The sequence below is a fragment of the Apodemus sylvaticus genome, chromosome X (assembly GCF_947179515.1).
Source record: "Apodemus sylvaticus chromosome X, mApoSyl1.1, whole genome shotgun sequence".
NCBI lineage: Eukaryota > Metazoa > Chordata > Mammalia > Rodentia > Muridae > Apodemus > Apodemus sylvaticus.
In genome coordinates this window covers 33,694,063-33,720,404 of record NC_067495.1, presented here as the reverse complement: position 1 = coordinate 33,720,404, position 26,342 = coordinate 33,694,063, and the positions used below count along the sequence as shown (strand labels likewise).

At 37.3% G+C, this 26,342-nt stretch overlaps 1 protein-coding gene across 1 annotated transcript in view; it reads right to left on the bottom strand.

Annotated features, from left to right (window-relative positions):
- Positions 1 to 20,561, bottom strand: part of LOC127674412 (connector enhancer of kinase suppressor of ras 2-like) — a 150,114-nt gene extending 129,553 nt beyond the window's left edge. Inside the window, exon 1 of the mRNA XM_052170207.1 lies at positions 20,478 to 20,561. Within this exon, the coding sequence (XP_052026167.1) occupies positions 20,478 to 20,561 (84 nt within the window). The remainder of the gene's footprint in view (positions 1 to 20,477) is intronic.
- Between the last annotated feature and the right edge of the window lie 5,781 nt (positions 20,562 to 26,342).

The window sequence follows — 26,342 nt, the reverse complement described above, 5'->3', positions numbered from 1 at the left end:
CATGTGTGTTCTTTTGTGATTGGGTTACCTCACTCAGGATGACACTTTCTAGTTCCATCCATTTGCCTAAGAATTTCATGTATCCATTGTTTTAATAGCTGAGTAGTACTCCATTGTGTAAATGTACCACAGTTTCTGTATCCATTCCTCTGTTGAGGGACATTGGGTTCTTTCCATCTTCTGGCTATTATAAATAAGGCAGCTATGAACATAGTGGAGCATGTGTCCTTATTACATGTAGGAGCACCTTCTGGGTATATGCCCAGGAGTGGTATAGCTGGGTCCGCAGGTAGTACCATGTCTAATTTTCTGAGGAATCGCCAAACTGATTACCAGAGTGGTTTTACCAGCTTGCAATCCCACCAACAATGGAGAAGTGTTTATTTTTCCCCACATCCTCTCCAGCATCTGCTGTCCCCTGAGTTTTTCATCTTAGCCATTCCGACTGGTGTGTATTATTTAATCTTTTTTGTTGTTTTTTATAGTCCAGTTGTTATCCCCTCCCTCCTACTGCTCTTCATCCCATTTCTCCTCCTGTCTCCAAGAGGATGTCCCCACTCCCCCAGCCCCACCCCATCAGACCTCCCCACTCCCTGGGGCCTCAGATCTCTCAAGGGTTAGGTGCATCTTCTCTCACTGAGTCCAGACCAGACAGTCCTCTACCGTCTATGTGTTGGGGGCCTCATATCAGGTGGTGTATGCTGCCTGGTTAGTGGTCCTGTGTCTGAGAGAACTCTGGGATCCAGGTTGAGACTGCTGGTCCTCCTACAGGGTCACCCTCCTCCTCAGCTTCTTCCAGCCTTTCCCTAATTCAACCACAGGGGTCCCTGGCTTCTGTCCATTGATTGGGTCTAAGTGTCCACATCTGACTCTTTCAGCTGCTTTTGGGGCCTCTAGGACAGCCATGCTAGGCTCTGGTCTGTAAGCACACCAGTAATAGTGTCAGTCCTTGGAGCCTCCCCTAGAGCTGGATCCCAATTTGAGTCAGTCACTGAAACTCCTTTCCCTAAGTCTCTTCTCCATTTTTGTCCCTGCAGTGCTTTTAGACAACAACAATTCTGGATGAGAGTTTTTGACTGTGGGATAGCAACCCCATCCCTCCACTTGATGCCCTGTCTCTCTACTAGAGATGGACTCAACAAGTTCCCTTTCTGGAAACTGTTAGGCATTTCATCTAAGGCCCACTTTCTATACCAAGTTAACACACTCTTGCCATTTAAATGGTTAAGGCTCATACTACCATGTAAGTATCATATTTAATGCAGAGACTCAGGATTTAATAATTATGATCACTGTATATCAACCTGTGATGTTAAAGTTCTAATAATAGTCTATCAAAGAAGTAAAATTTCAGTGATTATGATTCTTTTAATAAAATAGAGCTGAAAAGCTTGAGGAACCTTTATATGTAGGGTCTCCTACTAAGAGGAGGTCTAAATTAATTCAGACTTAGCCAGTGATGGATGGGAAAGCCATCAACATCAATGCCTTAGGACCTTTGCACTATGTTCCTTTGCAGAGTCTGTGAAATATAACATTCTATTCATTAGCTGAACTGATTAAATCATCAGGTGACTCAAGTAAGAAAAAAGAAATTTGGGGAGAAATATTACAGTAAAACTGTTAGACAAAGAAGTACATGTAATAAAAATATACTGAATACATATATAAAGAATATACTTTAAAATATATTGACTGCATAGGTAACAAAAGCTAGTAAAAATAAGAGGGCTTCCCATAAAAAGTCATTCAGCAGATATATTTTTTAAGTCAACAAATTTGCTTTTTTGTACCATATCTTAAAAGCAAGCATATATTTGTGGCATTCAATAAATTATTTCTAAGTTAGAATACATTAAAATCAGTTTTCCTAAAGATCATTTAATATATTGTAAAGTAATAGTCTATTTTTCCACTGTTAAAATGTCATTCCATTTCTACCAAAGTTAGTCATTTAGAATAAATATTCTTCTGAATTATCCATAAAGCACATTTTTCATTATGTCTATTTTTATCTATAGCTTAGAAAGTAAAAAGTTGAGTTACATAAAGAAAATATTGGGTACATAAAAATAAAGGTATTTGGGGTGGGTACATTTGGGGAAACTTTCAGGCTTAACTCAATATCACTGATAATTTGGATTGTCTATAACATAGAGTGTTTCCTATTAAGTAATCCTTTTAATCTTTTGTCAGTTTTGAAAAGAAATGTCAAAAATAAAGAAAAAAGATAAAAATGTGTTTTTTGAAATGAATACAGGAGATAACAAGTATTTTCAGCATTCTTGAAAGACACAACTGACATTTTGATATATGAATAGAAGGATAAAAACTTCATGGTAAAATATAAGACAACATTTATAACAATGATTTTTGGAACAACCTTCATGGAAGATGCATGTTCACGTAAACTCTAGAAAGGCTTCCTACATACCATTTATATTTTAGAAGTCATGCACATTATACAAATGGCTTCTAATACTGTCTCTAATTATTATATGACTGCTTAAACTATCTTTACTATTACAATAACCAGTAATAAAAAAATCCAAGTCATCTCCTGAAAAATACTACTGGGAAGGGTTTTTTAATTTTTAAATGTATTCCTCTTTCATATATTACATACTGACAACAGTTTGTCTTTCTTCCTCTCCTCCCAATCTTCCCTCTCCTAGATCCATTCCTCTGTTTCCCTTCAGAAAAGAGCAGGCTTCCCAGGGATATCAACCAAACATGGAATATCAAGTTGCAATAAGACTATTAGTCATCTACCCCCATATTAAAGCTAGATGAAGCAATCACTAGGAGGAAAAGGGTCCTAGAAGAAGGCAAGAATGATCTAAACTCAATACACCATTTCCAGTCATACCCTGTACAAATATTTTAGTAATCTTGATACTCACAGCACCTTTTGTTTTGTGAATTTCTTCAAATACAAGACTTACTAAAAGCAGGAAGATTTCAAATGAAAAACTCTTCTCCATTCTTGAGAACATAGTTAAAAAAAACTTTGTGCAAAGAACACATTAATGCATACACCTAGTATTGTATTCACAGAGCCATGAAGTTCAAACTGTTTTGCAGCAATTTTAGCATATCCATTATCAGTCATCAATATCAACAGAACTGCACACTTTTACAGAGATAGATTACTAAAAAATTATCAGGAACTTAAAGTTGTCTTAATTGTATTTGGTTTGTTGTGGCAAGAGAAACGAATTTATAAGTTCTTGGTTGTAATTTTTACAAGAACATTTTTTTTTGTTTCAATAATCTAAAAAACAAAAAATTTCTTAGTAAAAAAATCTGTAGGAACTAGACACAAGTATTAAAGTAGTTACATTTCAAAGTATAATATGATTTCTTGAGGATGTGACAACAGGTCTTAAATCCCTAACCCCAATTCAGCTAAACATATTCCACAGGCCTATTATAATAAAATAAGGTGTTACATTTAATGACAAAACCATTGCATACTTGCAGTAATTAGCAAAAAAAGTATGTCACTTTCAGCAAGTCTGCCCTAAGTAGATATGTGTCACTATTTATACATGCACTTATATTAATACAGATGATCAATTATTATGCACCACAACATTTATTTGCTCAAAATTTTCATGCTGTGTTTAACATTCTTGAACAAAAGTGTCTGTGGGAAACAGAAACTATAATTAGAATGAATGTTGAGAACAATGTTTAGAATAGCACACTCTTCTGTGCAAGATTTTTTTATGAAGTTGTTTTTATATTTTTTATTGTTTTCTATATTCTTTGTTTACATTCCAAATGATTTTCCCTTTCCAGGTTCCCTCCTCCCCATAAGTCCCATAAGCCCTCTTCCTTCAGCCCATTCCCCAATCAACCCCCTCCCACTTCTTTGTCCTGGCAATCCCTTACAATGCTGCATCAAGCCTTTCCAGGACCAGGGCCCTCTCCTTCCTTCTTCTTGGGAATTATTTGATATGTGAATTGTGTCTTGGGTATTCAGAGCTTCTGGGCTAATATCCACTTATCAATGACTACATTCCATGTGTGTTCTTTTGTGAATGAGTTACCTCACTTGGGATGATATTTTCTAGTTCCAAGCATTTTCCTAAGAATTTCATGAATTCATTGTTTTTAATTGCTGAGTAGTATTCCATTGTGTATATATACCACATTTTCTGTATCCATTCCTCCATTGAGGGACATCTGGGTTCTTTCCAGCTTCTGGCTATTATAAATAAGGCTGCTATGAACATAGTGGAGCATGTGTCCTTATTGCATGCCGGGGAATCCTCTGGATATATGCCCAGGAGTGGTATAGCAAGGTCCTCCGGAAGTGTCATACCTGATTTTCTGAGGAACCGCTAGACTGATTTACAGAGTGGTTGTATGAGCTTGCAATCCCACCAGCAGTGGAGGAGTGTTCCTCTTTCTCCATATCCTCTCCAACATCTCCTGAGGTTCCCCCCCACCCCCGCCCCAGACAAGGTTTCTCTGTATAGCCCTGGCTGTCCTGGAGCTCACTCTGTAGACCAGGCTGGCCTCAAACTCAGAAATCACCTGCCTCTGCCTCCCAGAGTGCTGGGATTACAGGCCACCACCGCCCGGGCTAATCTCCTGAGATTTTAATCTTCGCCATTCTGACTGGTGTGAGGTGAAATCTCAGGGTTGTTTTGGTTTGCATTTCCTTAATGACTAATTATGTTGAACAATTCTTAAGGTCCTTCTCAACCATTCGAAGTTCTTCAGGTGAAAATTCTTTGTTTAGCTCTGTAACCCATTTTTTAATAGGGTTATTTGATTTTCTGGGGTCTAACTTCTTGAGTTCTTTGTATATATTGGATATTAGCCCTCTGTCAGATGTAGGGTTGGTGAAGATCTTTTCACAATTTGTTGTTTGCTGTTTTGTCCTTTTGACAGTGTCCTTTGCCTTACAGAAGCTTTGTAGTTTTATGAGGTCCCATTTGTCAATTCTTGATCTTAGAGCATAAGCTATTGGTGTTCTGTTCAGGAACTTTGTCCCTGTGCCCATGTCCTCAAAGGTCTTCCCCAGTTTCTTTTCTATTAGTTTCAGTGTGTTTGGTTTTATGTGGAGGTCCTTGATCCACTTGGAGTTGAGCTTAGTAAAAGGAGATAAGAATGGATCAATTTGCATTCTTCTGCAAGCTGACCTCCAGTTGAGCCAGCACCATTTTGAAAAGCTATCTTTTTTCCACTGGATGGTTTCAGCTCCTTTGTCGAAGATCAAGTGAACATAGGTGTGTGGGTTCATTTCTGGGTCTTCAATTCTATTCCATTGGTCCACTTGCCTGTCACTATACCAATACCATGCAGTTTTTAACACTATTGCTCTGTAGTATTGCTTGAGGTCAAGGATACTGATTCCCCCAGAAGTTCTTTTACTGTGGAGAATAGTTTTAGCTGTCCTGGGTTTTTTAATTATTCCAGATGAATTTGAGAATTACTCTTTCTAACTCTATGAAGAACTGAGTTGGGATTTTGATGGGGATTGTGTTGAATCTATATATTGCTTTTGGCACAATGACCATTTTAATTATATTAATCCTGCCAATCCACAAACATGGAAGATTTTTCCATTTTCTGAGGTCTTCTTCGATTTCCTTCTTCAGAGAGCTGAAGTTCTTGTCATATAACTGCAACTAGTTAGCAGGTAAAAATACATGGAATAAGCTTAGTTTTGGTAGTTTGCATCCTAAGTATATTAGGTTTCCTTTCCTATTCATATATATATTTCATGATTACCAAAAGGCAATTTTAAAAAGTTAATCAAGTAAAAGGCTAATTTCAGTAGAATGGTAACCAAGTACAGCATTATTTTTCAAAGAAATTACCTTCCCAATTACTCTAGTATATATTCATAAAATGTTTTTGAAGTTATCACAAAGGTTGGGTTATTATGTGAAACAAACGTTCATAATGAAAAACTTCCTTTATTTCAAATGACTTTTTCCTTTGAAAATGTTTATTATAAGTTTAGCAAGATATATCAAAACTATTTCACATGAGATATTGCTATCTTTTAAATTACCAAAACAAAAAGTATGTTAAATTTGATTGCTTTCTGAAGTGAACTTTTAATTTCAATATAGTTTTAAGGTTCACTAAAAAGATTAAAAGTAGCATTAACAATTTCCAGTTCCAATGTACCTTTCACCCAGATACTCGTATTAAAAGCTCATATTCCTATGGTGAATTTGGAGCTAGAATTGATATTTATTGAACTTCCCATTTTATTAATATGCCATTGGACTTTTTCTAATGTACTTTTTTTTTAATGTTCCAGAATACTATCAGTCTACTATAATAACAATTAATCATCATGTGACAAGGTTGGAGGGTATTAGTCAGATACTTCTTAAAATATCTTTAAATTTGTAGTTTTCTAAATTTTTTATGGTTAGGATAGGATTATAGGTTTGAGGCAACAGAGCATGTAGAATTGTCCTCATCATATCATATCAAGGATATATGACATAAAAATTACATATCGATAATAACTTTAGTCACCTGGCCAAGACAGAAATTGCTAGGTTGTTACAAAATTATATGCTTCCCTCTTCCTACACTCTCCTATGTGGAAACAAGTTATCACCATCAACCACAATTAAGGAGTGCAAATGTTAACTACCAGCACCTTATAACTAGGATGACATATCAAATGAGTCTGTTCTGTCACTATTGCTCCTAATAGTCACTGTGACCCACCATCTCTTCTGTTTCCTTATGCATATTATACTGAATGTTTTCACATCTTAATGTGTCTTTTAAATTCAGATACCTTCACTATATGTCAGAAAAAAAAAACAATTATTTTCTTTCCCATATGTGCTGGCTATTTTGTTGTTGTTGTTGTTGTTGTTGTTGTTAACTTGATACAAACTAGCCATCTGGGAAGAGAGAATGTCAACTGAAGCCAAGTCTGTGGTGCATTTTCCTGATTAATGATTAATGTGTGAGGACACAGCCTACTAAGTGCGGTGTCACCCTCTGGGTGTGCATGTCCTAGAAGGTATAAGAATGATAACTGATGAGCATGGAGACCAAGCTAGTAAGCAGCATTCCTCTGTAGTCTGCTCGATTCCAGCTTCCAGACTCTTGCTCTGCTTGAGTTTCTGCCCTGCTTTTCCTCAATGATGTACTGTGGTGTGGAAGTGCTTTAAGGCAATCAACCCTTTTTTCCCCATATTGCTATTGGCCATAGTGTTTATCATAGCAATAGAAAATAAACTAAGACACATAGATAACTGAGGCTCTACGTAGAGAAATCCATCTTATTTTTCATAAATATTCTCGTTTGTTTGTTTTATTACAGAAAGGGCATTACAATGATTTTCTTAAGATGGAGTCTTACTACGTTATTGAGGTTGATTTCAAACTCCTCGACTGAAACAATCTTTCTGCCTCAGGCTTTCAAGTAGCTAAGAATACAGATATATACCATAGTATCAAGATTCCATTATACTGAATTTTTTAAATTAAAATCATGTATTTTATACCTCCTATGACCATATTTTGGATATAGGCTTACATGATATATTATATATAAAATTAATGGTATAGGTTTGTGTATATAATATATACATAACTAATTCTATATGAATGTATATGTATATGATACATATAATATATAAAAATACATAATATATGTAAAATATACAAATTATATAAATATATATAATCTGTTATATAAAAAGTGTTTGGTTCAAAAAGAATAAGGTTATTCTCTTTAGAGAATTTGTAACATTTATGAAACTAGAAATTTGACTAATTACACACTAATAAAATTAAGAAATAAATTTTGTTTCCTAGCTGTTATTCTACTCAATGTCTTTGAGTGGTGTAGGGGAGGTGTACACACACATGCATGTGATTTATCAGTATAAATATAATAATTTACCTGGCAAAGTAGCCTCATTTCAAACTAACCAAAATAAGAAAACTCTGCATTTAAATACTAAATCAGAAATCTACAAAAATGAACTTAGATGGAGATTCACAATATTATTGCATTCAGGTTTTACTCTTACCAAACTTCTTCTAAACATACATGTCAACAAGTGTATTGTGAAAAGTGATGAACTGACTGAAAAAATCCAAAAGAGAATATTAATTGTCATTTGTGGGGATTTTAAAAGGTAATGTACACTGTAGTAGAAAGATATGCCTTTTATATCAAGTGGACAGCGCCGAGTGAACTCCAGAATAACTGTCAAAAGAGTTCAGTCATTTGCTTCAAGCGCCTATTGTCCTAGGTATTGTGGTTTCTTTAACAGCTGAGAGACTTCAAATAGATTCTTTCTAAAATATCAACTTAAGTTGTTTGTGTGTTTAAAATTTTTATTCCAATCAGGCTTACTTGAATTCTATTAATAAAAACAAGGAAAAATACAATGTATTATTTTGTTTTTACTCTTAACAAATTCTACTTAGATTGCCACATATATACTGGCATAGATGCTTAATGCATATATAAAGCTATATGTATTACTTTAAATATACTATACCTTCAAATATATTATACCTTATAAATACATACCATACGTTTCATTAGCATTTTATTGTAGGTAATTCAGTGATCAGACATCTAGCTCAACTTGATCATTCCAAATTTCATACTCATTTCACCATTTTTGATTACATTAAATTTTCTTTAATGTTTAATTTATTTTACTGATTCACTAATCCATCACATACCATAGTTTTCGTTGAATAATACTTTTCAAAGAAAACAATTTTAAGAAACCAATTAACATCTGGGTAGGGCTAAAGAACTATAGAGTCACAACAAATTAAATCTTCAGGGTAAGATTCTGTGTGTCCTGGGGAAATGACTTCAGGTTGGCAAGCTTGGCAAGCTTGGTGGCAGGAGTCTTTACTGTCTGAGCCATCTAGTGCCCCCTGATCTCAGCTTCCAGGATTACTACTAATATTAAATGTAAAGTGCATGAGACCTTTATAGTTTTGGCAAATGAGAAGAACCAAGTTGTACTATATAGTGTTTGTAAAAATATTTCAAAATATTAAAAAGATTCTCTCATTACAAGTAAGCAAAAATTTTAACTAAAACCACAAGCTAATTCTAACCTTGATATTTTCAGCGAGAAAATGGTTCCTGGAAAATAGGATGCTTAACTTTGGGCTGTAAGATAAAGATTAAAGAATAGAAAGGAATCACTATTTTTTTCAGGTCAAACAATTTCTTTCCAATTTTATAGGTACTATGTATAGTATTTATTTGCAAACATGATTATCTTATGTCAAAAGCAATCTTCAACTAAAGCCCAAGTAATTGCAATCTCAAATAACGAGTTTTTACCACAAATAAACTCAAAGCATTACACCTAGGGACAAACTAGAAAGAAAAATTAACCATACATATTCTATTGGACTCTATTAACAATTTAACATCAAAATGCTAGCATCTGTTCTGATAGCTTAAAGGCAGGTGAGCATGCTTCTGGATAAGTGGGGTTTGAATCACTGTCCCCCAAAAGACTGCCACAAAACTTATCCTGCCACCAATATGGAGGGAATAGGAAAGAAACACATATTTATACCACATAATAAAAGTGGTTCTCAACCTTCCTAATGTTGCAACCCTTTAATATAGTTATGTTGTAGTGACCCCCAACCATAAAATGATTTCATTGCTGCTTCATAACTGTATGAAGCATATCTGTATGCTTGCTACTGTTATGCAATGTGATGTAAATAGCTGACATACAGGATTTTGACCTTGTGGTCATTCAACCCTCAAAGAGTCACAACCCACAGGTTGAGAACCATAGCCATATAGGCTCTATATCATATAAAATGTGATTTTATGTCCATTCTAGTAGTATTAATAGTTATAAATGAGATTATTGAGTTTCTATATTTTAAGCAACACTAGCTGACATTCTACATTTTGTATTTTATAAACATAAATGTATGTTTATAAATATATATGTATGTTTATAAATATATATATAATCTTCATGGCTCATTTTAAAAACTACAATATAAATACATCACACAAAATTAAAAGATAAATTTTCTGCTCTAGAAGGAGGGAAAAACCACAAGGACTCAGTATATTTAAACTTTTTGAAAATAATGCAAACAAAGTAAGAAAATATATAGCATAAGAAGCAAATTCCTGCATACACATATAGGACACATAAAATTGAATAAACAAATTCCTTAAATCAACCATTCAGAATTATTTAAGGCTATTATTTATTTTTAATTGATTACATGATAATTATAACCACCTCATTAGAAAACAAATTCTATGATAATTTTTGGTAAACAAATTCTAAAAAGTATCACTCTTCATTTTTTGTTTGTTTTCAAAATGGGAATAAGACTAAATAAATAAGCTCATGCTGAGAAACTTTAGCTATCATTTAAAAATTAATAAATATTAAATAATAGTAGTGATGGATAGAGACCACATCTCTAAGTATTTCTTTTTTACTAATCTTTTTATTTGTTTACATTTCAAATGATATCCTCCTTCCTGGTTTCCCTTCCAAAGTCCCCATCCCATCTCTCCTCTCCTCCCTTTCCTTTGCCTCTATGAGGGTGCTCCTCCTCAACCCATGCCTGCCTCACTGTTCTAGCATCCCCCTTTGTGAGGCATTGAGCCTCCACAGAAACAATGGCCTCTCCTCCCACTGATGTCAGATTAGGCCATCCTCTGCTACATATGCCGTTGGAGTCATGGGTCCCTCCATGTGTACTCTCAGGGTGGTTTAGTCCTTGAGAGCTCTAGGTGGTACCGTTGGTTAATATTGTTCTTTCTATGAGGTTGCCATCCCCTTCAGCTCCTTCCGTCCTTCCGCTAGCTCTTTCATTGGGGTCCCCTGGCTCAGTTCAAGGGTTGGCTGGGAGTATCTGTGTCTGTATTGGTCAGGTCTGGTAGGACCTTTCAGGGGACAGCCATACTGGGCTCCTGCCAGCAAGCACTTTTTGGCAACAACAATAATGTTTGTTTGGGTTTGATGTCTGCAGGTAGGATGGATCCTTAGGTGGGACAGTCTAGGCCTTTCCTTCACTCTTTGTTCCACTCTGTCTCTGAATGTCCTTTAGACAGGAACAATACTGGTTTAAAACATTTCAGATGAGTGGATAGCCCCATCCCTCAACTGGAGGCTGTGCCTATTTTCCTATTCTTTTTGGCTCTTTTGGCTAATGTTATTTCGTTTAGTCCTGGGAGCCTATTGCTTCCCTGGAGTCTGGGACTTTCTACTGGCTACCCCCAGTTCCCTATCCCCTACTGCTACATATTTCTCTTTGATATCCTGACCCTCTGTACTTCTGTCCTGTCCCTTCCAATACCTGATCTTGTCCCCCTTTTTCTCTCCCCCTCCTCTCTCCCTTAAATCATAGTAAAGTAAGAAATGTTTGATACACTTAAATATAAATGGAAGGCCTAATGTTATTGCTACTTATAATAAATTGCACAAGTGTGCTACTAATAAGTTATAAGAAAGTAAGATCCAGGATTTCAGTCAGACTTCTATGGACTTGTAGGTATTATTTGGGAAAACATGTTGTAAACTGTTCTTGAAATACCAGATGCTTATGGAACAAAATAAAAAGTTCAAGCTAATAATAAAATAGGTTATTGAGCAACAGTTTAAATGGCAACTAGCATAATGTATTCTTATGTGTCATTATACCTAAAGATTATCCAATCTATCTGACCGGGAGCAATGTCTAAGAATATTAATGTCAAGTAAACATACAACAGAGATGTATATTTTCAGTTGCATTAATACTAAAGTAAGTTTTAGTTTATTTAATACTTAGCTTTTGAAAAAATTTACATTGTGCCAAATATTCTACAGATGAACATAAATGCTACTGAATTTAAATTTTAATGAATCAATGAATGAGGAAGATAATGTAAACCTATATTAGGTTTATTATAATTTCAATAAAAATAAAAAAGAAATACATCTTTAAATTTTCTATCATAGTGAATAAGTGTTTACTTGTAAGAAAAGTAGAGATACAAGTGCAAATCATAGTTCTGCAGAATCATCTGGAACATTATGGGCCACAAAGGAAATAGTGTCTTCTAGATACAACAGTACTGATGCACATATGAACTCAAAGAGACTGTGGTAACACACATGGGGCCTTTATGGGTTCAAGGCAAATGGTGCCCCAGCACTGAGAGGGGAAGTAGACATGCACTACCATCCCTAACCAAGAAGCTATCTGCAGTTGACATCTGCTTTCCAAAGGAAAAAATAGTTTTCTCCAGTGGAGTCTCACTGGGTATATTAAGCACACATGGGTAGGCCCTGTGACCAACAGTAGTAGATCAATGGGATTTTATAGACTTTTTGCCTCATATTGCTTTCTTTGGGTGTTCTTTTGTCTTATTAGGCTTTTCCTTGAATATTATGGTTTCTAATTTTGTGTATTTGGGGGTTTTGTTTTTTATTTTGTTGTTTTTGGGTTGTGTGCATATGTTTCTTGTGTTTTGTTTCAATGTTTTTGGGTATGTGTGTGTGTGTGTGTGTGTGTGTATGTGTGTGTGTGTGTGTGTGTGTGTGTGTGTGTATGTGTGTGCCTATTTTCTAAAGAAAGAGAAAAAAGGGCATGGAGTTGGATGGGTGGGAAGGTAGGGAAGAACTGGAAACAGCTGGAGGATGGAACAGTATAATCAGAATATATTGCATGAATATTTTGTTTCAACAAAAAAGAGTAAAAAGTAAGCATGCCTATGTAAAGGTCTTAAAAATTCAGTTATGGTAACGTATGCATTACCAACTTTAAATTGAGAGGAGAAATATTTTATTAGGAAACTCTCTAGTAGTGTTTATTTAGTAGCGCATTACTCTCAAGAAAGCCACATGGGGCTCATTCTTTCAACAAGCAATATTTTATATCGAGTCTTCTATATATATTCTTACAAAATAACCCCCAAAGGTTAAACAAAATAAACTTAAATATTCTTTTAAATATTAAAATTATTTTTATCAAACACAGGAGGAAGGATAGAAAATTATAAAAATTATGAATTTAAAAGTATCTTAATTTCTAATAACAAAATATAAATTCTAGATTAAAAATAAGTGATAAAAATATGTTTAATTAAATGGAGGTTTTTTTCCAATTATTTCCTTCATTGAGCTAATTGTATTTTCACTATGGAAAAGTACATTTAATTATAGTGTATAAACTATTATTAAACCCTTATATGGAAATTAAAAACCCAAAGGGATTCTACTCATACCAGTCTCCCATATGCTCTCAAATATATAGTTCTTTCTAAAATACAAAATGTTGAAATAATCAGGATATTCGAATGAAGGAAAAGAAAAATTTAGGAAAAGTTTATTTTAATTTTTAAACTAAATATTTTGTTTATAGGTGTTTTTATATAGTACTAGCCTATTTAAATTAAAAAATAAGATTTGTGTCATATTTGTAATACCTATGGCATGAATACCAGTGTCATCCATTCACTCATTGAAACTATTAATATTTGTTAACAACTCTAAGCCATGATTTAGGATTTTAAATTGGGTAAAATCAACACAGCTAAGAGATATAGATAACATAACCCTATCTTGGTCTATATTCTGGCATACAGCATGCACATTGGCACTCAAGTGTCTATTAAAACATGGTAAGAGACTTTATGTACATGCCTTGTCACCTAGGAAAGCAGATTTGCTGGCAGATCAATATTTTCTGATTTTATCTATTACCACATACTGTTTTATACATTGTTACATACAGTAGATAGGGTCCCTGCCTTAATTTAGTAGAACAGTTAGACATTAGTTAGATAATCATATTAACTAATCATGAACCAATCATGATAATCATGAATGAAAGAATAAAAATGGCAAGTGGGACATAGAGATGTAGGTTGTACTACAAGAACATACAAATAAGGATTCTTAAAAGATTTGGGGAAGATGGGAAGACTTTTTCTGATTTTTACGGGTAAAAGCTTGAGGCCTGAAAGATCCATAGGACTTAATAAAGTGAAGAAAAGAATTAAATACATATGATGTACAAAGGCCTAGCTGTGGGCAAACAAAAAGGACTAAGCTATCCAGTGTCTGGTGTCTGTCATGAGCCTTACCTCCCGAAACCTTCAGGCTCTCATAGGTCGTGTTATGGACTGAAAACCATTTTTAAAAACACTACCAAGGGAAGGAGGAAATGAGAGGATATGATTAGTTTAGAATCATTCTTAAGGAGTTCACTGAGGCTTTAGGTTTGTGGATCACACCAAATGAAGATGCTATAATTATAATGACCTTAACAGAAAAAGTCAAAAGTTTGCCCTTTATAATGATAGTAGAAAAGAGAAACACATAGTACATTAAATTTACTTTTTTTTAAAACACGTTTAGCTCTTTAATACCTGGTAAATATTCACATTCTACCATTTGACAATACCCTGAAATTTACTTTTTCTAGAGCCAGTTTTCAAACTTTTCTACTGACATCGCCACAATTGTTGAACAGAATGAACTCATAAACCTGGGAGATCTGTGGAATGTAGTTTTAAACAGCCTGCTACAAGCCTAAAATTTCCCCAAATCATCCATTTTGTTTTCTGTATCATGGATATATATTCGTTTTAAATTAACATAATATTTAATTTTTTAAACAAAAATGAACTATTCGGCTTTTGATCATTTGCCAGACATATACACTGTTTTCAAAAGCACAGACATATGCTATTCCTGAAAACTGTGTGTTCACTCACTGGATGCTATACAACATAATGATTCTGTATTCAGGACTATATTTCCTGTTTTCAGATGCTAAATAACTATGAAAATCATGAAAAACTTTTACACTCCACTTTTTCCAAATTACTTGCATTCTATTGCCCCATTTAAATTAGTTCAGATACTCTATCCTTGTCCTGTACTACAAAAATGAACACCACATCTTTCAAAATAAGCCTGATGTGTGATGTACTGTAAAGAAATTATATGGAAAGCTAAAAGTCATTAGAAACAAATTAAGCTCTAATCTGGGGTCATGCTACTGTAAATGAAAATGATAATTTATCATTGCTTTAAGAACAGTACTGATATTCAAAATCCCAGTTTCATCCTTCACAGAAGGATTTGGATCAGTAAAATTCTAAATATCAAACATAATGTTAATTATGATGTAATTAATTTTCAAAATAACTACTTTAACATTATTTCTAGATTATTCCTGAGAAACAGATTTTAAACAGCTGTACCAATTCAATACACATTCTTTGTGGGCTGATTTTTGGCAGCCAAAGTTTTATAATGTGGTATTTATTTAAACTCAGGACATGATGAGAGTTTTATTGTCTTGCTCATATGCAGATTTGTTCTTGTACTTTTTGTCACCTACTCACACTCCTCCCTCACTTTCCCTCCCCTACCCACTTTTCCCACTTCAACCAGACAAAGCCAGATAAACTTTCAGTTAACACCACCAGTGCATCTCTAGAATCTCTTGATGTGCCTCCTACGTTAAGATACATTTCTTTTAGAATACAATGTAATTAAATAATTCAAATGGTTGCTATAACCCCCACCCTCCCTATAGATTGCTTCTTGGTTCACAAATCTATCATCTTTTTCAGATTGGTGTTTGCATGCATAGCACAAACTTTTTTATTAGATATATTCTTTATTTACATTTCAAATGTACGAGTTGCTTTCTGTCTTTTTCCTGGAAAACGTTTTTGTTTATTTTGGGTTTTTTAATAGCACTGTTGTCTCTTATAGAAGAAAATCTCTTTAAAGCAGACAATAATTGTGAAACTCCATGAAAACACTTTCCATGCAGGTGCACTGAGTAAATAATACCCCACAAACAGAATATAATTACATAAGTAGTTGCTTTCTTCCTAATCAGGAATAAATTGCATTAGAAATCCAATGTCAACGACACTATAAATCAAATGTCTCTTGTGGACTATACATATCAGAAGATAAACATCCTCTTTACATAAAATAACAAAATTTCCCATTAGAAAAATAAAACCCTGTGAAATCCAGAGTAGATGGCTGCTGTGCCTCACTGTCTATTTGAAAAAATATTGATTATTTTTATTTTTCCCAAAAATGATATAGCCAATGTGATCATCTTTCCCTAACATCATGCAGAGTTTCAAGTTCCTAAACAAATATTTCTGATTGCCTTCCCTCAATTCAATTCAGAATTTTGACAAATTCCTTTGTAATAGTAAGATACATTTCAACCTAAGCTCTAATTTCCTATAAGAGGAGAAAAATAATTATTAATCATCTGTCCAAATGTGTCTTATCAGATATAGTCTCTTCTACATCGCCTTACATTTACACTGAATAGACATCATGTAATCACTACTTTTTCCCAATTATAGGACTGTATTTAAAACATTAGGGTATTTTTTAATACCTAAAAGAAGGTATTTCATTTTCTATCCTTGAGATGGCTGAGTCATTAGTATAGAAATCAGAAGTCAGGGACTGCTTCTTGAACAAAATGGACTATTATGAACAAGAAGGAGTAGGGCAGCTGATTGCGGAATAGGTTAAAGACTACTTTAAAATGTAGGGGTTTTTTAGGGATCATAATTCTGCAAGACTGATTAGCCTTAAGTCCCAGAGATCGTAAGAAAATGCCAGCACAAGCGGGCCTGCTTCACTCTGAAGATGATTTTATCTAACCCAAAAAGAGATGAAAACTCGATAGAAGAATGCCACAGAGGGAAATAAATGGTCCTAGAAAATAATTACCTTGATCATGTGGAAAGTTTGCATTAGTCTCAAAGCTCAAAAAGTTATGAAAGGAAGACTGGAATTACTTGGTATAAGTTGAACAAGAAAATTTAATAAAAAAAATAATAAGGGGAACACTGAGGTGTTCAGAGGTTTTTGTTATATTTCAGACACTCACAGATTATGAAGTATTTCTAGGATTTTCAAATAAATGGGAACTGAGAAATAATATTCTAGAATAATAGGCTTAATGACAAACTAGCTATTGTCTTACATTATCATCGATGACTTTTCTCAGTAACTTGCCTTTGTTGGTTTTGAATATTGGTTTCAAATGCTAAAAAACCAGGTTGTGTATATATATATTTTTTTCTTCAAAAGTAATTTATACACTTAAATTTTAATTAATGTAAAAGTTTATGAGCTATCACCAAATATTCAAAACTACTATCAAATAAGCTGGAATAGAAATCCTTATTTTAACGACTCATAAATGGATCATGTATTGTCCATTTACTGCAACTAACAATGACAATGTGCCATATCAAATGTACATCACCAGCAAAATACCTGAAAAAACTGAACAGTGCTACAGTGCTGTATTTACAAATACATCATACACTCTTACCAAAGAGTCCATGAGCAACTTACATCTTTGTTAATAATATAGACATTTTATATCAGTATCTTCTTCAAATATATTTCAATAAAATAATAGATCAAAAGTAATTGCCACATTAATGCCCTTCATTAAATGAGTCTTGAACACACACTATGAAAGCCCAATAAATTTATTTTTTTTTTTTTCATGTTTCTAACTTTTTTTTTTTTTTATTATTCGATATAATTTATTTACATTTCAAATGATTTCCCCTTTTCTAGCCCCCCCACTCCCCGAAAGTCCCGCAAGCCCCCTTCTCTTCCCCTGTCCTCCCACCCACCCCTTCCCACTTCCCCGTTCTGGTTTTGCTGAATACTGTTTCACTGAGTCTTTCCAGAACCAGGGGCCACTCCTCCTTTCTTCTTGTACCTCATTTGATGTGTGGATTATGTTTTGGGTATTCCAGTTTTCTAGGTTAATATCCACTTATTAGTGAGTGCATACCATGATTCACCTTTTGAGTCTGGGTTACCTCACTTAGTATGATATTCTCTAGCTCCATCCATTTGCCTAAGAATTTCATGAATTCATTGTTTCTAATGGCTGAATAGTACTCCATTGTGTAGATATACCACATTTTTTGCATCCACTCTTCTGTTGAGGGATACCTGGGTTCTTTCCAGCATCTGGCAATTACAAATAGGGCTGCTATGAACATAGTAGAACATGTATCCTTCAATTTATTCTTTGAGGACTTAGTTTCGATATCATTTCTAGAAATTTCATGGAATCATAAACATATGATCTAATTGCCTTTTTTCTGCCAGGTAAATAAAAAAATCTAGAAATAATAAAGTATGTGCCTTACTAAAACAGTATAGGTAGCTACACGTTTACTGTACCTGAAACCTACAAGTATTACGGATGATGAAGGTGTCACACAGTAACACACTCTGAAAAACTCCCAGAATGCTACAATTATACTTGAGCCTTACTCATATTTTAGGGTCTGAGGATGTGGCTCTCTTGATGCTTGTAGGAAACATGATAACATGTAATAACATGTTGGAAGCCCTGAGTTCGATCCCAAGTGCTATATAAAACCAGCAGTGGTGGCTTATACCTGAATCCCAATCCTGGACAAAGCAGGATCCGAAATCCTAGGTCATGGTTGGCTATACAGAAAGCTCACAGCCAGTCTGTCCTATATGAGATCCCTTTTCAAACAAACAAACAAACAATAAATAAAGCGTTGTTCATGCCTTAGCACTGGCTTTATAACACTATTTTTTTTTTTTAAAAAAAAGCAAGGTCTAATCAACTCAAAGCTATAGGCTAAATTAGTAAGTGGCTTTCCAACCTTTCTGTAACTGAGGAAAGTGTGAAAAACTATTTTTCAAATGACATTTTTTTTTAAGTTTACTGGGGAAAATAGTAGAGAAAATTAACTAAGGTAACACTATAAAGAGCAAATTGAGGAAATTTTCATTTCCTCCAACTATTTTTAAAAATCTCATTTTCTGACAGGATCTGAAATCCTGTAACTATCACAGAAAATTTAACAATAAGCAGTTTGGGACTAAGCAGCTCCCTGGGACCTGAACTTGATAATTAAAGCAGCTACTCTCCTAGTCTCCTTCAGTCTTTTGTTCTACAAAGGCAAGTAAATTCTATCTTGGTTACCTAACTGATGTTTTTAGGTAGTTATAAAATGTGTCACCAACAGGTACAAAAAACCCAGTTATCCAACTTAAATACCATGTGAAGTTAAAATTACAGGAAATCGTCTTTACCAAAGTTCAAAGAAACTACATTTTGCATTGGGGAGATTTTTAAAGGACATCCATCATATGCTGTGCTTGCTTCAGGGAATCAAAACAGTGGAGAGAAGGGAAGCTGCAAGAATGTAACTGGGTGGCAAGTAAAGAAGATGGAGTCTGCAGTGCTCATTACAGGCATCATGGGACTTTCTAGAAGGCAATCCCATGAAGCCAAGACACCATTTCTCTGAATGTTGTTGCAGAAACAGATCCAAACTAAACACGCCTTTTAGAGAAATTCAAAGAAAGCGTTTTAATTAAGCATTCTTACTTCCTGTGAATACTATGTCATCCATGACCGAGAAACTGAAAAGAGAGAATTTTCCTGAGGCGTGTGTGTGTGTGTGTGTGTGTGTGTGTCTGAATCCAGGAAGCTGGAATTTTAATAGCAAATATGGAGAGAGAACAAGCAGCAGGAAAGATGAGGCACTGCTAGACTTTGTCTTAGTCATCTTTAAAACCCCCATGATACCCAATGCAGTGCACACAAGGGGCAGTGGATAAATAATGAATTAGGTTTAATTCAATTCACTTGCACTTACTCTGTGCTTCACAGTTACAAAGCATTTTTCTTACATGAGATGAGAATATCAAAGTAACTGAGAAGTAACAGGGCAAATCAGGGAGAAAAGGAAGCAAAACACAGAAAGACAAACCCTAGAAGAATAGGCAAATGTCCGAAAGGGTCGGGGAAACATAAGGGGAGAATTTAATTTCTCTCTACTACCTTCAATCCCTTCCATCTTCAAGTATATAGAGCTTAGAAAGTCTGGCTGCTAAGCAAGCCTTAGGGGCTGCTTCCTCTTTGAAAAGGGCATTTTCACAGATACGGCTTGAAGCATATTCTAAGTTTGCCTGCTCGGGTACAACCTCAAGCAAAACTCTCATATTCCCTAAGCATATTTGTTCAAGCATGTCCAAGAATGTTTTATTCCAACGTCGGGTCGGCATCCCCTTCGCAGCAGAGTTCAGTCTGGGGATGGACTGGAGAGGTCCCCGACAAGCCCCTCAACTCAGACAACAGAGGGAGATAGTGAGACAGGAAAGCCAAGAGACTAGAGAAAAAGCCCACATTTGCGATAGGAGGAGGGCGAAGGTTTGAAACTGGTCATTAGAAATTGTCGGGGGCTGGGGGGGGACCTTCAATATGGAAGAAAGGAGAATACTTGAATGCGCATCACTTTAAACCTAACGTTGGACCCTTAACAAGAAGCTGCGAGAGGTTTAAAGCCACCGCAGACCTCAACCTAGGAAAGCAAAGGACTTGCTGGGGTGCGCAGGAGGGAGCCCACAGATATCAGCTTGGATGCTGTCCTAAGGGAAGCATGTTACCCCAAAGTAGCGTGCCCCATTCCCGATCATCCTCAGCCCAGCATGGAGGAGGGGGTTCCCAGCTTCCAACTGGAGCGACTGCATCCTGACCCCATTATGCAGGCTTAAAAGTTGCCAGGAGAGTTGGAGCCGGGGAAGGCACTTGGCAGGGCGAGACCTAGAAGGGGCCTCGAGTTTCCAGGAACAAAGGGGCTGGGGAAGGGGCAGCCATGAGAATAGGTCCCACGGGCTCCTCCCTTAGCAGGGAAACAAGGGTCGCTGCGTCTTCTCAACCCGAAGGCGTCGAGGGAAGCGGGAAGTGGGGAAGCTGCGCGGGGATTCCACCGCCCTGCTTCCAGCTTCAACCAGGTGGCGCCCGCCGCCCTCTTGCTCCCCGCGCCCCTCCAGCTGAAGACAAAAGGAGACCAGGGTCCTCAGGCCCCTGCCAGAGCCAGAGGACCCCCGTCCATTCCCAGGGAGGACCCTCTGCAGTCCGTTGGAAGCTCCCAGGACGGGTTATGCCCTGGCGGGCACCCCTCCCTTGTACCGGGACCCTGCGCCCCAGTGTCGCCTCGCCCTCCCCACAGAGGGCATTACCTTTCATCCAGTCCACTACTTGACTCGGAGACCATTTGCTCACTGGTTCCATTATCAGAGCCATGGGTGGCGGGGTTGGTGCCGCGTGGGACGCGGAGCTCGGACAGAAAGCCAAGTCCGCAGCCCGCTGCGCCCTCAGGTGGGGTCGGTGGCCGGCCGCAGCCTCCTGGGGTGGGCAGTGTGGAGAGGGTGGCTTTTGTGTGTCGGTCCCAAGGCTGGAGCGTCGGAGGTGGCTGCGGTGGGAGCGGCGACGGCCGGCCGGCTGGCCGGGCTACGACGCCGGGGTCGGCTCGGTCCCAGACCAGGCGGCAGCCGCAGCTGCAGCGTCCGCAGCTCGGCTCCGGGTGAGCGTCCCGGGGGGCTTCAGTTCATGGCTCGAGCCGCCGAGGGTCGTGGCAGGGAAAGGAAGAGGCACCGGCGCACAGCCGCAGCCAACTTGCCAGCTCGCTCGCCTGGCGCGCGGGAGTGGAGCCCCCAGCACGACAAGCAGCCCGGCGGAAATGACGAGGGGCCTCCTGCCACCCAAAATATCTCTCCGCAGCCCTCGGGTGCGGGGCGCGCGCTCCACGAGCCCCCCGCCCCGCTCGCCGCCGCACGGTCCCGCCCCCAGGGCCGGCAGCTGGTGCGCGCGAGCCCTGTGCGCGTGCGTGGGCCAAAGCGCGTGGCCGCTGCCCGACTTCGGTCGGACACGCGGGCCAGGTGTGGGCCGGTCGCGCTCCCGCCTTCCAGCTCCGGGGGTCGCACTCCGCCGGAGCCGCGCCTGGAGGGCGTGTGCAGCGGAGCCCGGAGCCAGGGATCCTGCTGCTGCAGCTGGAGGCTTGCCCGGCCCGGGGTCAGTTAGGCAGTCAGGTGCGGCGGCAGGAGCGTGGCTCCCAGTGGCCTCCCAGGAGACTCAGCGCGATGGGTCGCCCCACCAGTTGAACGGACAGCCCGGGGTAGCAGAGGGGGGTACTAGAGCCCCCATCCCAAGCTCCCCTCGCCACCAGGGGGAGGGGACACCACGGAACTGCTAGGGTGACAATGGGAGTCCTGGCTGTTCTCTCTGTCGCCCTCGTGGCTGCTGAGTTGGCTCCCGAGGTGACTCCCCCGGACCACGAGGAGAACACGGGGTGTGGGCTTCCGAGGTGACTCCTCCGGACCTTGAGGAGAACACGGGGTGTGGGCTCCCGAGGTGAATCCCCCGGACCCTGAGGAGAACACAGGGTGTGGGCTTCTGAGGTGACTCCTCCGGACCTTGAGGAGAACACGGGGTGTGGGCTTCCGAAGTGAATCCCCCCGACCTCGAGGAGAACACGGGGTGTGGGCTTCCGAAGTGAATCCCCCGGACCTCGAGGAGAACACGGGGTGTGGGCTTCCGCAGACAGGAGCCCGGCTTTAGCCAGAGAAGCCCATAGGGGACTAGATGACTCTTGCTGTCCGGACCTCCCCTGGGTGATAAAAGAAAAGGAACCTGGGAAGTCAGAGCTGTCAACTGCAAGAGACTCCAAGTGATTCTGAGACAGCCTCCCCAACCCCACACGTGCCTCTTCCCTGGCTCTGCTTCAGATGTTGGACAACTCCTTCAACACAAGGTCCCGATATCTATTTTACATGATGTCATTTTGTGTTCAGTCGTTCTTATATAAGAACTGAAGAGTAATAATGGGACCTAAAGTTAGTGACAAACTGCAAACTGCAAATAATGTTTTACATATTGTTTGCTTCAAAACCCTATGCAGGCTTCTATGCAACATTTAGTAATATACAGTTTGCCTAAATGAGGCTTCACTTTCAATGACAATTCTAGAGCATCTAGTAGCAAATTTTACCACCATCACAGCTGTTTTTTTCTCGGTATAAGTCTTAAACAGTTACACTGAGTAAAAAAGAGACTCCTTTTATTTCTATAATCATTTAAATAAGGCCAATAAATCACGTCAGTTCCTTCTGTACCCATTTTGTCTAACTCAAGTTTATAAGATACAGAGCACCACTTTTTTCAGTTGTTCTCCCTCAACATAGGAGGAAGCAAAACAGTAGTAGATAACACATTAATGATTTCATGCCAGTGGTACAAAACAAGTAACATTTAAGAAGCTTGAGTTCAGACTTGTTTACTAATAACCCAAACTTCAAAATATACACAGACAATTTTGAAAAGAAATTTAGATTATAAACTTAGAAATTTAGAATATAAAACAAGTAATGATATCAAAATATTACTATTAATAATAACACATTTTATTAGACAAAATGCTAATAATCACTTTATGTTTTTTTCTAGCCTCAAACCAGCTCTACTGTGAGCTATATCTTACAGCTGAGACTTTAACCAATACATTTTAGCCCCTAGGTCTGGTATTACACATAGCTACATAAATGTTAAATAAATTAGTGTGTATGATTGTAACAGAAAGTTCATTTCAGAATTACAATTTGGAAAACAAGGCAAGATGTTTGTCTCGGTGTCATAAAATAGACAATTGTAGTGAATAGGAGGTCTCCTGGGTGGACATCATCAAATTGTTAGTCACAAAAAAAGTCTGAGACTCATGATGAATTTTTCTGATCTGTATCTAACCAGAAATGGTGAGAATATAGGACATGACCAAATATGGTTGCAACAGCAAGATGCAGGATGCCTGGCCTTCTGGGACAAGCAACCTACTGTAAATAATGCAACCAAGTGCAAATTAAGGGATCACTTGTCTGATGAGCAGCATATCAAGACAAATGCCACAGGCCAGGGTGTAGATGGATGGATGGATGGATGGATGGATGGATGGATGGATGGACAGAGAGGGAGAGAGAACATAGATAAGGAAAGATGATTGAAATTATGTGACAAGACCACTGGCAAAGAAAATGAGAAAGTAATATTGTAGAGAAATTAAAGAGAATTTTGAGGAGAACCCTATATTAGATTGAGGGAGTACATAGTCCCCTCCAATTTGTGTTCCAGTTAGGCACTTTTGCTTTGCCCAATCATGTAAAATGACTGTAAAACTAAAGATAAATCTAAGCATGAACCAAACTGTGAATATAGATTCCTATTGTCTAACAGATTGTACGATGGCCTTAAGCATTTTTCTTAAATTCTCCTCCCTTAGGTTCTCCAATAAAATATAGCTTTTAACTTTGACAATCTAATCAGCATAAATTATTTCGATCTCTTCAGAACATAACAGGCTCTTTACTTTATGCATCCTTGATTTGGGGAGGGGAGAGAAATGAAAGGATTAAGTCATCCCTGCCCTTTATTCTTTTATTCTTTAACTACAGATGACTCAGCTGAATCATTGTGGCATTTTTCTTTCCACAACTGTTCAAATAAGCTACCATTTATGTAGTCTGCCTCTTATTCAAAATTTAACATCTTGCTCCATTTTTGTAAGTATAGTGTTAAGTGACTCTATAAAAACCTCATCAACTTAATATTGCCTTTTCTTACTATACAATACAATTTTTAAAGATTGGGAGTAAAATATGTTGTCATAAATATATACAAAAATATAATGAACTAATTAGTATGATGTCACATATTCTTCCATAGGCTAGATTTAAAAGCCAAACTGTGAACCTTTGGAAAGAGCCTCAGATTCTTTTTTTTTTAATTCAAGCAGAGTAGAAATATTAAGTTAATTAAGTTAATTGCATATATACTTTTTGAGATATTTGCAACCATATCAAAATTAATCACTTGAAATAATCTTTTTAATCTAGTCTTTTATTTAATGTCAATCCAATTTGTGACACTGGTTAATGTTTTGTCCCTATAGCTTTCAAACTAAAAATAAAAACCCTTAACCAATATATCCTCTGTTAAGATTTTAGAGGGTAATGTGGTCTTAAATTGGCTTTAGGTGAAGAATTTACAAATAGTGCTCTAGCTGGATCTTATTTTTAGGATCTCCGTCATCTAGGATGGGAAATTCCACTAAAAGAAGGATTTTGGAGCCAAAGAGAGAACTAACATAAATATTTTCCAAATTGGGCTTATAGGGATGTCTACTTTGCTTACCACTTATTTTGTAAAGATACATTATCTTGAAAGATATATTTTAATCTTTTACTTATCTAAGAATTTACTTATCTGAAAGTTGTTCTGTAGTCCAAGTTGGTTTTGAACTCTTCAACTCTCCTACATCAAACTCCCAAGTGCTGAGATTACAGGTATGCACTATCATACCCCAGCTTCTTGCTTTCTTAACAAGCAATGTTTCCTTGTGTGAATTTATTCCTTTAGTCTTTTGTTTTTGAATAATACTGATCATGGAGAGAACAATTATGCGATAGCTCATACCTTAAAATAGAGAAAATAAGAGCCTCCCCTTTTTTCCTTAGTTTATCATAGATAGTGCTTATAATTTCAAAAGCAGGTGTATTATTTAGACTAGCTCATGTTATCCCTTGATCATAAAAAACTTCAGCAATTCTGATAAGATTAATAACAATAAAAGAAAGACTAGTGGTTCCCAAGAATAATGTAAAAATCTTATTCCAGAGAACACTTAAGTGAAATTTCTGGAATAATTTTACTTCCAGGATAACTCACTTAACAGCTATCAATTAAGAAAAAAGGTCTCTCTGATAGCAACCTAAGTTTCCAATTGCCCACGAATCACGTATGAAGAAACCTTAATTGTAAATAGGCCTCAGTGCACTTCTCCAGGCCATATCTCCCTTTAGATTTAATGGGGGAAAAGAGCACCAAGAGATGATAATTCAATTAGTAGAATCATTTCTTTGTTGTTGTGCCTCCAAGCTAAGCTGTATTAAATCAAGTCATGTCCTTTTCATCCAAGATTTACAGCAATCCTTTCTAAGTGAAGAGAAAATTGGCCTGAGTTTAGGTTGTCCCAGTGGAGGTGTTTAAGGGCTCTTTCCAATGCTGTCCCTTGTTGTATTAATCACAATCTAACAAAAACCCCAGAGCCCACCAAGATTAGTTTTCTTAATACATAAAGCCCTTGCTCACCAGGGAAGTTTCTAATGTACTTGGCAAACATTAGTGAAGGACATATAAATTTGCTATTCAACATTTTGAGCACCATCAAAAATGCTGGCTCAAGTTCTATCCTTTGATCAGAAAAAATTATCTTAATTTTATATATGCAAATGGCAGGACACTCATATGTTTGTAGGGGAAACAGAACATTTACAATTCATTTAATAGGATAATGTGATAAGTACAAAGATAGATATGCCTACTGCTATGCAAAGAGGAGAGGTTAACTGCTATGCAGAGAGAAGTGCGCTTAACAGCTGTAAAGAAGACTACACAGAGGGCTGAATGCTCAATTTAGACCT